The sequence below is a fragment of the Zychaea mexicana genome, assembly GCF_025766255.1.
Source record: "Zychaea mexicana strain RSA 1403 chromosome Unknown BDB00scaffold_197, whole genome shotgun sequence".
Taxonomy (NCBI): Eukaryota; Fungi; Mucoromycota; class Mucoromycetes; order Mucorales; family Lichtheimiaceae; genus Zychaea; species Zychaea mexicana.
In genome coordinates this window covers 39,862-57,496 of record NW_026516860.1, presented here as the reverse complement: position 1 = coordinate 57,496, position 17,635 = coordinate 39,862, and the positions used below count along the sequence as shown (strand labels likewise).

The 17,635-nt window shown below is 40.6% G+C and overlaps 2 protein-coding genes and 1 non-coding gene across 3 annotated transcripts; 2 read left to right on the top strand and 1 right to left on the bottom strand.

The window, feature by feature from the left end:
- Positions 1-3,079: 3,079 nt before the first annotated feature.
- BDB00DRAFT_793528 (uncharacterized protein) lies at positions 3,080-4,136 on the top strand (the record flags this gene model as incomplete). The annotated part of the gene is made up of 2 exons (XM_053121223.1): positions 3,080-3,603; positions 3,719-4,136. 2 exons carry the CDS (start codon positions 3,080-3,082, stop codon positions 4,134-4,136), a joined length of 942 nt encoding a protein of 313 aa, XP_052972591.1.
- Positions 4,137-4,154: 18 nt separating this feature from the next.
- BDB00DRAFT_776606 (uncharacterized protein) lies at positions 4,155-4,448 on the top strand (the record flags this gene model as incomplete). Its single annotated transcript, XM_053120279.1, has 1 exon — positions 4,155-4,448. A coding segment is annotated over one exon (294 nt), but the record flags the coding sequence as incomplete, so codon positions are not given.
- Positions 4,449-5,967: 1,519 nt separating this feature from the next.
- On the bottom strand, positions 5,968-6,041 carry BDB00DRAFT_t140. The gene has a single exon. It is a non-coding gene; the product is annotated as a tRNA-Ile (tRNA).
- Between the last annotated feature and the right edge of the window lie 11,594 nt (positions 6,042-17,635).

Below are 17,635 nucleotides of genomic sequence, written 5' to 3'. Positions count from 1 at the left end.
GATCGATATGCTCGTTGAGCAGATTCTATTTATTACCCTCTTGTCATCAGTATACCTTTCTTTTGGCAAATGTCAGTCACTAGTGGACTGTTCACTTCTCCTTTTTTGTATGTGTTCTTTCTATGCCAGTTCGCTCTGTGCAACTGTAGGCTATTATGTAGTTTGCTTAGAATGCATTTGAACTATAATTTTATATGCCAGTACGTCCAATATGGCGATTTATTTCGATATGTATATCTATTTAAAAGATTATTTGTTATGAACATTCCTCGACCTCTACTAAGTGATCACCCTCAACCTCGATGATCACTTATTAAATCCCCAAGTAACAATATCATCCATCATCATCGTCCGAATTATCAACCCTAATACCAATCTTTCCGTTTATTCGCATTATTAAATTCCATAGTAAAAGATATATAAACACCATAGTCTTTGAATAATAAAACATCAGTCAGATATCTTGTTTCCATCCTATACCTTGTTCCTTATATCTTCTCTCATCATCTGCTCTCCTACCTCCAGGTTTCCTTCTTGTCTTGTCCTGTTCTTGCTGAAAGCACCTAGCACATTCTCGTCCGGTCTTTCTGTCCTTGTCTTGTCTTGTTCCTGTCCGCACCTTACATTATTCTTCTCTCTCTGTTCTGTTCATTTTTTTTGTTTCCCTTTTAGGTTAATTTCTCTGTGCAAAACGATAGTCCTGCTTCTGTAAAGGAGATTTGAATCGTTTGCATAATAGATTTTCTGCTAGTATACATATAATTGCATGTTATAATATTTGCATGGCGCACCATTTATGCATTATGTTTGTCGGATCAATGATTTCGTTTTATTAATTTATTCGCTCTGTACGAATGGTTTATACATCTGTTAGTTAAGTTCATTCTTTTCCTAAAAAAGACTATCTGTACAGACTATCTGTTGCATTCGTTTTGATATATGTGCTCACTCGTTTAATATATTGGATCACGCATTCGTTCTGTTCATTTCGCTTTTTAATTATTTGCTAAACAGTTTATTACATTTGCTAGCTTCATTCTCTCCTTTTACTATTGCGTTTCATTAGCTATGTTTGACCCCTGTGTATGTTACATTTTGTAATGCTTGCTTGCCATGATCATTAAATTCGTTAGATTCGCTCGCCACATTCATATCATTCGTTAGATTTGCTTGCCATATTCGTTTCATTTGTTAGATTTGCTCGCCACATTCGTTTCATTTGTTAGATTTGCTTGCCACGTTCGTTTCATTTGTTAGATTTGCTCTCCACGTTCGTTTCATTCGTTAGATTTGCTTGCCACGTTCGTTTTATTTGTTTGATTTGCTTACTACAACGTTTGCTTTACTACTATTATGATGCTTGTTCCATCGATCATGTATGCTTCTATTATTATGGTTATTCGTTATATCTATTCATTCGTCGTGTTTTTTCATTCATTCAACGTTATGCTCGCTCATTCTATAGCTATTCTTACTTCATTTAGCCCCTTTTAGATTAGCTCAATGTTTTTTGGGCTGCATGGAGTTTTCTATACGATCTAGTTCCCTGATTTATTTCGTAGCACACAACAGAGTACCACATGGAGCTTTGCTGCTGTAATTCGTTTTGACAGCATGTTATAATAACAGAAGACCATGGTTGCATGTATCTTTCCGACCTAATAGCTATTTTAAGCTCAATAATATTAAAATTAGATAGTGCTCCAATACATTCGCTGCTGTATCATAGATAACAAAACCAACTTCATATTCGACTGATGCCAATACAGTAGCCACCATTCAAGGAGAACGTATATAACCAGAAAACTTCTTTATCGATCATAACAGATGGATCGACCATGCGACGAGTATTTACTGCATACAGTTTAATATGATTTCAGATAACATTTTTACATAACTACATACCTATTATATTTTTTTTGCTATACTATCTGCGATCCAATTTCCTTTTGACGAAATCATCGATCTCTCCTATGCACAGTATGAGGCGCAACCACACGTATCGTCGTACAGACAATGCCCTTGTAAGCTTCCCATTAGTAGTACAGAGTGTCCGTTAGCGCTGTTTCTGATGTCGCATCGTCAGCTCGTAATATATTAAGGAACCTCACATTAAGAAATCTTGCCGTGTTTTATGCAATTTCGATATAAAAATCTGGCAAATTTAATCATTCAAGCCCGTTAAATGTTTTACATTATCCATACGCTTATTTCTTTGTCGCTATATATCACCAACATAATCTTCGTCCTTACCTACCGTCAAGTAACCAGTAAACATATCATGGAACGCATATTGAACGACCCAACTATGCAGAGTATGATTGTAGCGCTACATATACTTTTGTTATTACTCTAATTAGCCAGGTGATATTAACTGCATTTATTAATAAGGATACCTAGAGCTGCGTGAGGAGTATATGTGGGACAACCCGGGTGTTCTCGATGATTGGGATGCCCGACGAAGGTTCGACTACACAGGCCGCCTACCAGAAAGGCAACAAGCGCCCCTAGGTACTCCACACCGCCGTTGCAGGGTAAGCTCTTTGGAAGAAAGGGGAATGATGATACATTTGTATCAGGCTGGGCACACAATGAACAGCATAGCCGAATACATTAAAGTGTCCACAGCCATGGTGCATTGGACATGGCACAGACGGCACAGGTTCCTTTTGGAGCTTGAGCAGCAATATCGGCACCAACAAAAACAAAATTTCCCAGAGCATGACAGCAATGCAGCTATTTCTGTTCGATTTCAAAATTTGCATTTATCCAATCCGCGTAATTTTAGTTTTTAATAAATCTGCACTTAATATCTGTGATGCCAAAACTTGTTTAATTCTTCTTTTGCATGGAATAATGTGCTTACTATAATCGTAGACTTTGTGACGTAAAACCGTGGTATCAAGCTGTACAGTAGAGCACAGACACTCTACCAATATGTAAATCTCAATGATAGATGCACTATATGAGCACAATATTCATGATGTATACGCAAACACGTTTCCAGAACATATATAAACGCAGTAGATTTTATTGATTTACTAAGATAATCTATCAACAGCATCCCATTTCATTAAACATGATCTCTACCACTTTCTACTACTACTACGAAGTCAGCAAAAACACCTATCTGTGCGAAGCCAGTGCTACCACCTCGACCTCTGGTGACGATGCACAAAATATTGCTATTGATATTGACTGCACCAATGGCAATGGCCAGAACACCATGGCTGTTGACGACATCTCACGCAGCGATAATAGCGACGACTACGATTTAACATTCGAACCTATTGCACTGGCTGACTATGTGTGGACGTTGATCAAGTATACTCCTCATCAGGTGGCAAAGATGATCGGTTTAGTGGAGTATAAGAGGCTGTCTGTGCGAAAAGCAGCCGAATTGACCAACATCAGTAATTCGTGCGCCCATCAGTTGTACAAGCAACACAAAGAAGACAGCAGTCTGACTCCAGGTTATAAGGCCAAGAACCAGATAAAGAGACTGCGCAAGATCGACCTCACCGATGAACAAAGGCAAATCGTGGATCTCTACGTCAAAAGCGTAGCTGACCAAAATGCGAACGTCGTAAAGGTCAAGGATGCGTAGGATGATCTGTGCCAGCAACTAGAAGGTGAGCTATTTATTACAACATGCAACATGACTTGAATACTCGTTTTATCATACTAATACTACAAATTTAAAAGGTTTAAAAATTAGTCAAAAAACTGTCAAGGAGCAAATCCAGCAAACAGTTGCATTCACGCTTGTACTACCAGCAGTCCCTCCCTACACCGCCACCAGCGATATTCTGGAAAGTCGTAGCAAGTTTGCCGGTGAGCTGATGTCCCGTAGTCTAGACTACATCGAAGGCTGCATGTTCATCAGCGAAGGAGCGGTTGTCATGTCGGAGACCTTGGTCGTTGAAGCACGCACAACAAGGTCTGAGGCCAAATCCTACGATTTGAACATCTTCTTGTGCCTCACTGCAGGGGGTGTTTTGGCCGTTTCCCAAGAGGCAATGGTGGCTGAAGCTCAAAGGAAGCAGCGACAGATGGAGAAGGTCGGCAAGGCAAAAGGCACTGCTCCGGACCACTTAATCCAGTTTACCAGTGAGGTTTTCAAAACCATCAGTTAAGGCGAGTTTCGATGTGGTGTTGTCATGGCAAACAGACACTTGTTCCGGGAAAGGCCGTTTGTGAACGCGGTGCGGAATGCAGGCCATTTCCCACTTTACATGCCCAACAATTCTATGTTCCTTGACCCGTGCCGTCTATGTTGGGAGGCCATCCAATCGCGCATACGACGAACGCCTTTGACGGATGAAGATAGCTTGGCAAGCCATATTAAGGAAGCCGCGGAGACGATCACAGCTGCAGAATGTATTCGTTGGGTGAGCGAAGCCAAGTCGTATATCGATCGCTGCTTAGCAAAAGAGCAAATCCAGTAGGAATGCTATTATGTTTTTCTGTACCCATTACACTCCTTTTTTATGCCCTCCTTTTCCACTTCTTTCTTCATGCACACTAGTCGTACCTATGTCAACTTATTTTTTTCCATTCCACTCTTTCACTATGCACCTGTCCTTCTACACTAGTTATACTTATGCCAAACTTTTTTTTCTCTGTGCAATAAATATTATATTCAAGTAAAAATGATGCCCTTTGAAGAGTCTAGATACCTGTGGCAAAAATGCACTTGCTAGAATTTTCAGTCTTCATGCTTGAACTATGGCAGTACAGCTGGTATGGCCAGCAATGCGAGTTTACCTGTTGGACGAAAAAAAAAGAATGAGATGAAGGAAGGAATTGATCCACTGTAGATTCAGAAAGCCTTGTCACAAAATAGATTTTGAAGCTCTAAAAATTGGCTGCGTACTAGTAGAACATGTCACACTGTTCATTGAATGTCTTGTTGTTATGGATGAAAAAGCTCGATTGGTGTTGGGGAAGCAAGCACAGTGCGCTGTTGAATGCCCTCCGTCGCCCACTGGGAAAAGGAAGTTAGCCGTGAGGTAAGACCTATGTTTAATGAAATTTTGTCGTGATGAATATAAGATTGATTCATACTATGAAAATAAGCCTGATGCATTCTTAGACAGCGTCCATCGCCCATGGAAAAAAAGGAAGTGAGCTATTAGACGCCCTTAATTTCTCACTAGGGAGAGTCTGTTTATCACGAATCATTTCTATTCTCCAACCAATCAAATACAGTATTTCGCACCAGTGTTCATCTCTATATTACACCCCCTAGAAATTTTATAGTTTCAAACACAAAATGCTATAATATCAAAATCAGTCTTGACCCGTTGGGTTGAATGGTTCGGGCCATGTCAGTGTTTTCTTGACCCATAGGTCAACAGGTCAGACCCCTGACCCAACCTGACCCCTAGTTGTATCATAGGGTAAGTACTGAGGTAGTTTATTAGAAAAAGGTTATAAATAACCACACTATTACTAGCAATAAAAAATATCTTTTAACAACTCTCTATCCTCTGATTACCCTTTGTTGTTATCCTTTCTCATTGGCTACAGATTCACCTGCTAAAAAGCAACTTAACAATATTGTCGTGTCACTTTTTGGTGGATCAGTCCGTAGCCAATGAGAAGAGAGAGGAACAAAAGGGGAACAAAACAATAAAGAGAAGATGATTGATACTGTTTATTGTTTGCGATGAGGAGGGATACTTATATGTTTTGTCTAAGCTACTGCGGTAATGATGGATAATAATATAATATACAACTATGTTAATAACAATGACAAAGAGTAGCTGCGCAGCAGTGTTTACTGAGTAATGATGTAATGCTCAACTGTGCGACAAGAGGAAGAAGTCATAGCTGCGGATTGTGTGACTAAAGAAGTGTTCTACTAAACGGGGCAAGAGAACCAAAAAGGTAAAAGGCATTACCAGCCATTTCTGGCTACGACAATATTACAAAAAAATTCTCATGTTATTTTTCAATGGGGTCTGCTCACTAGAGGGATCGAACCTCTGACCTTGGCGTTATTAGCACCACGCTCTAACCAGCTGAGCTAAGCGAGCTGGACATTTTGACACAAAGTGCGTGGGGCTTTCCGGCCTCATTCATTTCCGACGAACGAATTCTGGCTTCGGCCAATCATGGGCGATTTCGGTGGCGGATCTTTCTGCCGGCGATGGTCATCCGATCCACAGGTTCCCCCCCAACTCCCCACAATTCTTCTCGCACCCCCCATCCGGGGATTATCATACTTCTTTTTCCCTTTCTGTCAGTTCCCTTTATTTTTCTTATTTCCCTTAGCTCTTTTCTGAAAATAATTCTGTCATTTCCTCTCGCGTCATTTTACGTTCCTTCAACTCTAAATCGTGCCGGCCATAGGCGCCGAATATTATTTCTTCTTTATGCTTCTTTTAACGGGACCCGTCCCTTATATTTCTATCCGTCCTTATTTTCCGTATTATACTCTCTCACGTACTCATGCTACCTGCCCTGCGCAGTTTATATTATTCTCCATTGTCCTTTTTCCTCGTTACCCTCACCTTGTTACCATGACCCTGTAATTTCATGGCCCCTCTTATTTCCGTCGTACTCCCTCTCTTATGTTCCATCCGTCGTATAGACATTGCTATATCCATTTCCCTATTTTCCCGTCTTCTACTCCGTCCAAACTATCCGATAGAGATCGTTGTCCTCTGTGCCTGGCGTCGCTCTCAGCCGAGCGCGCCCAGTTGACAAGGTGTATAAAAGGGGATTAACCCCATGATAAAATAAAGATGAAGCGTTTTCAGACATATATTCGTGGATTGACAATTGACATCGGAAGTGGAACTTGCCGTTATTGTAATCGTGTATCTATGTATTTGTATTTCGCGTTCATCATACCCCTGATTCCTTTTTATTTTCTGAATTCTGTCTATTTGTATTTTACCGCATATCAACCCTATTCTTCTGAACCCTTTCTACCTTTTCCCTTTTTATATACTACCTTTTGTCCTTTTCCAAACACCACACGTGTCAATTTTGAAACGTTGTGTTGGAGGTAATGTAGCCTCCGCTGCAAAACTTGAATTTTGCAGACAGAAAACCCAAATCAGGCAGGAGGCGGAGAGAGGGAACAGGTTATTTAGTTTCTTGTTTTTTCAAAGTCAATTTTCTTTGTAATTACTCCATTACAACTTGCTTATGGTAAATCGATGTCTACGAATCTAATGAGCATAAAGGTGACGTGTTATATAGTGTGTTCAAAGGAAAAGTCTAAGAAAATGATATAGAGTAAGAAGAAAAGTAGAAAAATAGGGATAGACAAAAAAACGAGGCTTATTTACTTTTTTCTTCTTTTCTTTATTACTTATAGGCGAAATGAACTTTAAAAAGCTCGACTACCAAAGGATCTGAACATAAATGCCATGTCAAAAGTTAGAAACAGTGATGCTGGTAAGAAAATGAGCATGATTTGTTATAGTGGGTCATTTTTCTTTTAGCTTGTCTTTATTCTTTTTTCTCCTTGATCGCGCACCAGCAATTCCTAGGGGTCGCAATCTGACCCGTGGGTCAAAACCGACCCACGGGTTGAGGACGGGTCAACGGGTCGGGTTGATGCTTTTCTGACCTGCGGGTCAACCCGTCTAACCCTTGACCTGACCCGTTGACCCGTTGTGACCCGTGTATACATATGATATCTATGAGGTACTTGTATTCAAGTAGTCAATCTTCTTGTTGGAAAGGATCATTATATTAAAGATGTAGTTGTCAATATGTCTGCTATAGAACTGTAACATAAAATGTACTTATATTCTTTTTCATTGTGGGATCATATTTTATATTCAAAAGTGTAAGATAAGTAAGCTATAAGCAATATATGTAATAGTAGTAAAGAAGTAGCAAAGTAAAGAAGTAGCAATAGTGCAATGAGAATAGACAATAGAGAGTGGCAGTGAGAGACGAGATTTGACAAAAGACGTAGAAGGAATTAAGAAAAGAGAAATGAAAGAAGAAGGAAGAAATGAAAAGAAAGGGAAAAGGGAAAAGGATTAGGGGCATTTAAAGGAAGTCGATTTTCAACCACACTTTAACCATTATGCTTTCTTTAATGCATGTGAGCGCAAACGATTTCTTTTGTTATGGCACAAACCCTTTACCTTTAAGAATAATCACACAAAACGTAGATATTGCTAGCACTGCTAGGAATTTGCGTGCCATCATCTTAGAGAGCTGTGTATATATGTAGTTTTGCACTTCCAGTGCTCAAGCTCAGGTTGATTGACACCTCCTTTGTCACCAAATCAAAATCAGTAGTGACCCGTCAACCAGAGTTTTGACCCATCGGGTTGAACGGGTCGGGTCGGGTCAGTGGTTTCTTGACCCGTAGGTCAACGGACAGGTCAGACCCTTGACCCGACCCGACCCATCCAATTGCGACCCCTAGCAATTCCCAACAACATTATTCAAATTGTACCTGAAAAAAAGCAGCAATGAAGAACGAATTTAACACCAATTTAAATCTCCAGTCCAATTGCAAGCAGTTTTCAATGGAGGGATTGCAGATGTAAGATGGGTAAAAAATAAAAGTAGGTAATGAGGTAGAATGGGCTGTGCAGTGTATTTTATGAGGCCTTTTACTTTACACACATTTATTATCTTAGTGTAGACATGCACGCTTTAAAAAATATAATAACCAAGGTGGATATCCACTGCATGCAACAACACACTTTACACATACTACTCAAGCTATTAGAAAACGGGAAAGGATAATAGATAATGGCTTTTGGGATATGGATGGATATAAGATGCTGGATCAGGGACAATTTATGCAGTAAAAAAGGTGTGCTCTCACGATCAGTCATCATCATCTACTACTGCTGGTCTCATTAAAAAAGCAAAGGTAGATAGAGGATGACACAAATGAGATTATATATTAGGATCACTCAATTCAGTGGGGCTCAAAAGAATGAATAGTGTCTTTTTTAAGTGTGTTGCACAAGTACTTTTCTGTATTATACCTTTTTCTCCTCTTCGACTCCATTTCAAACCGCTATTTTGAAATCATAAATGAACAATGTCAACAATTTAGCCTACTCCTCCTTCTAATGTTTCGTCTGTTATTATTGAGGCTGTCCAGTTGCTGCATTGTCAGCAAACCGGCGAAGTTGAGGCTTTTGCTCCAACATGTCCAGCAACCATAATGATTCCGAGATCTCAATATACTCAGTGGATTAAAGATGTTGCTGACTAGGTAGCAGTTAGTCAAGGAACCTGGGCCCCAGCTTGGGTTGTACAAAGCTTATTAGGCCCAGCAATATATAAAGGCTGGCTAGGCTGGGAAAATAAAAAGTAACCTCTTTTCCACTGAGAGGCTCAATCCATAACAATTAATTTTACTATAAATAGTAAATTAATTTTAGTTAAGGATTTCACAGTCAAGCTAGCCTTCGTCCAAGTGTTCCTCGGCTAGAGGAGGGAAATGCTCACTACCGTTGCACTGCCTATGAATCAATAAAGTTTTTACAAAACTTTATTAATTCTTAAGAATTAAAAACATTTATAATAATTAAAAAATCTAAGAATTAAAATTCTAAACTATTATAATATTTTTATATTCTTATACCCTAAGGAATTAACTATAAACAATAATATAAGGATAACTATTGATTATCCTTATATTTAATTATTATAGTTTAATTCCCTGAATCATTTACTGACGTGGATAAACATTCCCTATAGACAAGGCCCTAGTCTATAACACTTGGTAGCGGAAGTTTCGATTCATCAATCAATAGTCAACAAGTTATAAGCAAGTCAGCAAGAGCACGTGCAAGGACAAGGCAAGCTAAACGAACTCGAACTATATGCACTTATACTGACAGATTGCAAGGATGAAGGAATGGATACAAGGAAGGCGGCTCAAGGAGCTGAAATGCATAGCTCCAATGCTCTACTCAAGCTAGTCAACTCATATACTGATGTGTTCCCTGCGGAATTGCGCTCAGGACTACCACCACAAAGACACGTGGATCATACTATTCCAATATAATATCCTTATTCTGCCCCAAAAATAAGAGTTGGGTTGGGCCCCCCAGTTTACAATTTTTTTGAAAGTCAGCAGGAGACGTGTTGACGCGTCAGTAGTGGGAGGACGTAGGAGAAAAAAAATTAAAGTGGGCTCCAAACATTCTTTTTTTCATTATACAAAAAACGAGCGTAATTCAGCATTGAAGTAAGCAGAGATTTTGGCTAGAGCAAAGGAAAGAATGTAGATCATGCATGACTAGACAGGGGATGAAAACGGACAAGAAAAAAAAAGGAATATAAGAGCGAGCTTTAATTTATTTCCCTTTGTCGTTCTAAATCTGCTAAACAGGAATAACAGCGGTGTGCTGTATACCAACGATTCGACATTGAATGGTTAAATGAACCACTTCACAAGATTAACAGCAGCCCAATTAACGGATGGTGCTCAAGATGTGACGACATTGTTAACACAGAGCAGTAAAAAAAAACAGTAGGTACAGTATTTCGGGTGTAACAACTTTTGTTTTTTCCCCTTGACTAATCTTGCGAATCAGTCTACAGAGATCGACAGCCAAGGGATGAACCAACATGAATATACTACTAACAGCTAACTACAGAGCTGTGCAAGCAAAGAAAAACCAAACCAACGGTGTGCTGTCATTGCCGGCCTTCCTGACACACTGCTTTTGCTTTGCTGATTTTGTTTTCGACGACGAAGTTTCAACAAGATTCATTAGTCAATGCTCAATAAGTTGGAGAGGCTCGGACATTTCGATTCTCAATGGCTAGTCAGCAATCTGCGAAACGATCGACGATTACGGAAGTCCTGATGCTGACATTGTGGATAAAAGAAGGTAAGAAGTCAAAGCGGTTTTGCTACAGTATATTCTGCATCTATGTTGGGATCACGTTTTATGGATAGAAACGCACACACACGATATATACATGCGCACACACGATATGCGCACACACGATATATATACGCACGCATATGATATACGCACACACACGATATGCGCACACACACAATATACGCACACACACGATATGCGCACACACACAATATACGCAGACGCACTTAATATACACACACACAAAATACGCACAGCCAGAAGATGAAGCAGCTGCTGGATATGGCGACTACAATCAGTGATGCAATATACATATATGCTGTTTGGAGTGTTGGATACGACTGTGGGCAAGGGATTATGCTGGATTGATGTACTCCTTCTGCCACCACTATGGAACGTCACTGTCATCAACGGCACGACCGATCTGTCACTCAATGAAATGAAGCACGAACTTTACATTTGCTGCGATTTATGTTCAAGCAATCGCACATGGATGCAGGGATATCGGCCAACGATAGTAATCACAAGTGTACTCAAAAAATTATTTACCAGAGTAGGAATAGAATGGAAATTGGTAAGTTAATTTATAAATGGGGATAGATCATAGAATGAATATAAAGAGGAAAGAATAAAGATCGGAATTCAAGGGTTATTTCAAGGGTTATTTTGACGACGGAAATTGGAGTTTTGGGGGAGAGAAAGTGTATTTTTGAGGATGGTATCCATGGCATTAGCCTGTTGAATCATCTCTCGTACTTGTTGTGCAGTATTTCGTATAGTGTCTGCTTCTCCACGGTTGATCATCGATTTTCCAACATGACGTTCGATCGCTGTGATCTTCTTCTTTAATGTTTTAAGTTCAGCTTCCAATTCGTCCTTTAGTGTAGGCTCAGATACTTGCTGTTGGTGCTGTGATATTTGGATAGGTGAGCTCGGTGATGCTGATGTTGGTGTACGGGTGTTGATAAGTCCTTGCCAATGTTCTAAGGATGGGCGAACTTTTATTGTCGAAACCTTTCTCACTGTAACAAGAAAACGTTCCAGTAGGAACAGGTGCTTGCAACACATCTTGCTATCTTTGAACTTCTCGCATTCACAATGAATGATTCTGCTGTTCTCAATGAGCACCTATCCCATATAATAGGAGTATCAGATTATAGCTTGATAAACGCTGGAAACCTAGACAAATATAATGATAATCAATACATACGTCATACTCTTTTCTCCGGGTGATGAAGGAAGCAACCTTATAGTGTATATCTGACACTACTTTTACCATGCGTTGTAAGTCTGCTTCGCTGTAATCGACAGCTTTCAGTTCATCTGTCCGAAATGAATGCTCGGTCTTGCTCATACGCCCAACGCCTGCCCACAAACGCTCGACTTCTTTGCTAATATCAAAAGCAACATCGGATGTCAAGACATAGATCAAGTAGTCGAGACGATGGACCCGTTTCCGTTGCAAATAGATAGTCTTCAGCTGGTTGTGCCAGGATTCAACGTAATTATTCGTGGCCATATTGGTGAACACTTCAGGCTCATGGCATGTACTCCAGCGGGTATATCCATCACCAATAAATGTATCTACCCAATGTGCTCGGAAATAAGACGCAAATGATGGCTGCTTCACGCCATACTTGGAAAAGAAGGTATGTAAAAGGCGCTGGAATTTTTCCATGTCCCTTTCGTACATTAGTTCTTGTAACCGTAGCTTGATGCGCGTTCGTTCTTGATGAGCGTCGCTTCGTCCGTAAGCAGTAACTTTCTCTTGGACATGCTTCATCCATGCACGCATGACATGCCAAAGGCAATACTGGATCTTGCAGTCTGGCCACACCATAGTAATTGCATTATCCTCTGCATAATCGCGGTCAATCGTGATGCCTTGAGGACTAACACCGAGAGATTGCAGGTATATGAACCATTAACAAGAGGATCGGATGACTTGTCATCAGTAATAAGGTAGGCGACAGGGACACCACGACCAGCAATTGGATGGCGGATAACCATAGTATACAGAACGCCATCTCCATATTGAGATACATCGTGTGTTGCATCGAGAGAGATATGCTGCCCAGCATTCACTAGTAAATGCATCTGCCATGGAGCAACAAAACCAAAACCAAAGCTGGCAGCGGAAAGCAATTGACGGCCAGTGTCATCAGCATATAACCAGACATGATAGCCCTTATGTTCGAGATCTTGTAGCCAGTATTTGACGGAAGTAAAATCGTCCTTGTCTTTAGCACACTCCTCCTGTCGAAATTTATAAAAGATGTTATAAACATCAACGGTGTGAAAATATGCGTCTCTCTTGGTGCTTTCAAGATGCGCATGCTCACGTTGCAAGTAAGTGCGCACCTGACGGACGTTCTTGTATTTTTTTAATTCCTCAATAATGCGCTCCTTTAAAAGTATCGACTTTGGCAAATATTTGACATCTTCGATGGTTCCAGGAGTATGCCCAGTATGGTCGTTGACATACTTGAACTTTACAGTGTCACAGTTGGTCATGTAACATATGACCTTGAGTTGGGCCTTACATCCGACTTGCTTACTTTGTTGCTGGATAGGACGGATCTCGGTAATTCCACGTCTGTTGTCACTGGTGGCATGGCGATGGCACTCATACCGCTTTGACCAAAATACAGTGGAGGATTTCTGTCTTTTTCTACTACCAGCTTCGTTTTCTTCTATTGTATATAAGTAGATGCCTTAGACACTATACTTTCTTATTCTTTTCTTACCATCGTCAATCGTGATAGCGACTGTCGGCTGCATAGTCTCTTCGCTCTCTGTAGCGACACTGGATTCTCTTCTGGAGATGATTTTTTTGAACTGGTCGCTTTTTTAGTCCCCCTTATATATCCAACGTTCGCCTGTTTCTTCAGGTTGACGTAAGATAATATCTTGGTACTCGGAAACGGGGCACGAACTGGGGCGTTGGCTGACGGAAATAATAACAGGGCTCAGTAGCTCTTCATCGTCGTGATAGTTGTTAGTGTTGTTGTTGTTGTCGTTGAAGTTATTATTGCTCATTTCGAAATGGCGAATGTCAAAGGAATTGGCTCAAAAGTAAATACAAAGTCAGGCAACTATGTGCAGTAGTGCTCTAGTAACACAAAAACACGTTTTGGCTGCTTCGAAATGCTATAGCACACTCCTATCCCTCATATCGGTAGCATGGTCTTTTTCTACTAATCTTATTTTAGTACACTATTTCGTGTAAAGTATTGTTTATTGACCTTTTCTATCCACAATCCAAAATTTTACAGAACACTTCGATCTTCACGTATCCGCTCACTTACAGCTGAGAGCACGCTATATGTATACGTAGTAATAGATCACAGTATGCCACTTGAATATTTAACTATCCCCTTTCATAATTGTATATAGGTAGGTCGACTGATCTGCCCTGTTCCACGTGCGATCGCTCAATCGTTTGATATATGGCTGTAAAAAGCATGATGGTGCTTCATAAGTAAGGACGAATATGAATCAACACGAATGTAAAATGCTTCCTTTCATTTAGTGACAGATCGGTCGTGCCGTTGATGACAGTGACGTTCCATAGCGTTGGCAGAAGGAGTACACATCAATCCAGCATAATCCCTTGCCCACAGTCGTATCCAACACTCCAAACAGCATATATGTATATTGCATCACTGATTGTAGTCGCCATATCCAGCAGCTGCTTCATCTTCTGGCTGTACGTATTTCGTGTGTGCGTCTGCGTATATTGTGTGTGCGTATATCATATGCGTGCGTGTATATATCGTGTGTGCGCATATCGTGTGTGTGCATGTATATATTGTGTGTGCGCGTTTCTATCCAAAAAACGCGATCCCAACATAGACGCAGAATATACTGTAGCAAAACCGCTTTGACTTCTTACCTTCTTTTATCCACAATGTCAGCATCAGGACTTCCGTAATCGTCGATCGTTTTGCAGATTGCTGACTAGCCATTGAGAATCGAAATGTTCGAGCCTCTCCAATTTGTTGAGCATTGACTAATGAATCTTGTTGAAACTTCGTCGTCGAAAACAAAATCAGCAAAGCAAAAGCAGTGTGTCAGGAAGGCCGGCAATGACAGCACACCGTTGGTTTGGTTTTTCTTTGTTTGCACAGCTCTGTAGTTAGCTGTTAGTAGTATATTCATGTTGGTTCATCCCTTGGCTGTCGATCTCTGTAGACTGATTCGCAAGATTAGTCAAGGGGAAAAAACAAAAGTTGTTACACCCGGAATACTGTACCTACTGTTTATTTTGACTGCTCTGTGTTAACAATGTCGTCACATCTTGAACACCATCCGTTAATTAGGCTGCTGTTAATCTTGTGAAGTGGTACTTTAACCGTTTAATGTCGAATCGTTGGTATACAGCACACCACTGTGATTCCTATTTAGCAGATTTAGAACGGCAAAGGGAAATAAATCAAAGCTCGCTCTTATATTCCTTTTTTTTTCTTGTCCGTCTTCATCCCCTGCCTAGTCAAGCATGATCTACATTCTTTCCTTTGCTCTAGCCAAAATCTCTGCTTACTTCAATGCTGAATTACGCTCGTTTTTTGTATAATGGAAAAAAAGAATGTTTGGAGCCTACTTTAATTTTTTTTTCTCCTAAGTCCTCGCACTACTGACGCGTCAACGCGTCTCCTACTGACTTTCAAAAAAAATGAAAACTGGGGGGGCCAACCCAACTCTTATTTTTGGGGCGGAATAAGGATATTGACTACTGAGTGATCCTGAACAATGGTGTCCTAATGGAACATACATTCTTGCCGGTTAGTAGTCCTGTACTTTTGATGTTCTACAGCTTTGCTTATATTCTGCATTTGAACCTATTCATAGATTCTGCTTTTCCTCTGCGGCCAACAATCATGACGCCGTATCCTAGCTCATCAACTGATCCAGCGGAAAAGCGATTCAACAAAGTCCATTCTTCAATGCGAATGGCTATTGAGCGAGCATTCAGTCGTCTTGTTTCCCGGTGGAGGTTCATGCGACATTACATGTACCTCATGGATCATACAAACCTGACGCTGGTGATTTATGCCTGTTGCATACTCCATAATATCTGTATCGAGCAGCTCGATCCGCACTCTGACGAACTGTTTCCATTGAACACAGAAGAGGATGAACAAACCGGACGTATATCAATAATAGATACTAATAGACAGTCTAGTACTAGAGAAGACAGTACCAGGTTGTTTGCACAAGGGCGTCAGAAACGCGATGTGCTTAAAGAATCATTGTCCTCAAATCAATAAACGCAATACCTTATACATTGCTCCAGTATATCTGCTCTATATCTTTTAGATATTGACGTGAAGTGCTGCTTAGTACTAAAAGTTCGCATATAAAATAATTGGGCATCTTTTCGTAGCAGTTATTGTCTGTAATGTCATGACTAGTTTTCTTCTTCACATTCTGTAAAGTACAGTAAAGTGCTATATTAGAAGATATTAATCATCACACAGGGTATTCTAGATACACTTTTAACAATTCTGAATAAATGTCATATTATAATATAATAAAATTTATTGTTCTTCTTCGTTATTATTACTAGGCTCACCACTTCTATTTGTGTTTGTAGGGCTACCAAACAAATCTCTTAGTGTCTGCAAGTACATATCATGCCGGCGGTCTTCTGCTTCCTGCACCTCTCGCGAACGCCAGTCTTCTGCTTCCTCAAACTGCTGGAATGCCTCGCTGATGCTGGCAATGAGGCGATCGGTTTGCCGATCGGCATTCTCAAGGACAAGCTCTTGAAATGCCGCTGTTCGTCGTCGCTGTGTGGGCCACTCGCTGACATCATTATCGTTATCCCTTTCTCGTCGGGTGCTATTGACAACGAGGCCATCAAGGGAATCCATCGTGGCAGGAGGTACAATTGCAGGGTCAGTTCCCACAATTCTGTCTACAGCGTTATAGTAGCACCATCGCTCTTGACCTAAAGGGCCGTTCTCACCACTGTTGCGAATCGTAGCCCTAACATCGCGATATTCATCGACTAGATCTTGCCATTTCTTCTGTAATGCTTCTTTACTTCGACCTAACGGATCAGCTGCAACATACTCAGAAAGTATTTCATTCCAGATGCGACCTTTGGCTTGCATTTCGATAACTGTCTTCAGTCTATCGTATCGAGTCCCTACAGCCGTAATGAGTGCATCAATGTGGGCCTCGTCCCATGTATAGCGTTGTGCAGAGGTAGGAATGGGCGTCTGCGAACTAGGTAGAGGCGATGTCAAATCACTATCAGCGGCCACTGATGCAGGCAATGCTTCTGGGGCTTGGGATTGCGGTGTCTGCATCGGTGCTTCTGAATCTTGCCGTTGCTGTGTCTGCTGCTGTTGCTGAGGATCTGATGATGAACTGGCGGGTGTCTACATCAAGATTTGAAAGTTGTTGTAGTTGTTGCTGTTGTTTGGCATAATAGGTATCAGAAAAAATAGAGAGGCAATGGATGAAGTGAATTATAGAGAAATTTATTTATTAGCTTCTACTATATTCACAGCATATATATATATACGGTTGGGTACAAAGTTTCTTATGGCAATCGTGTTGTTATTCATGCAATACCTTGGGGTATGTACAGAAAAGGAAGTTTCTCGGTGCGGTGCGCCTTTATGTTCGATCCGAGTAGAGAGGACTTTGAATTCTTGCAAAACTATTTTGGGTTCTCTGTTCGGAGCGAAATGAGAGCAACCATAGAGGCCTCTGAGAAGCCCTCTTTTGGAAGGAAAATAGAGAATGTATCTTCCATTACTAAATTGGGGTATGGTATTCTCTTT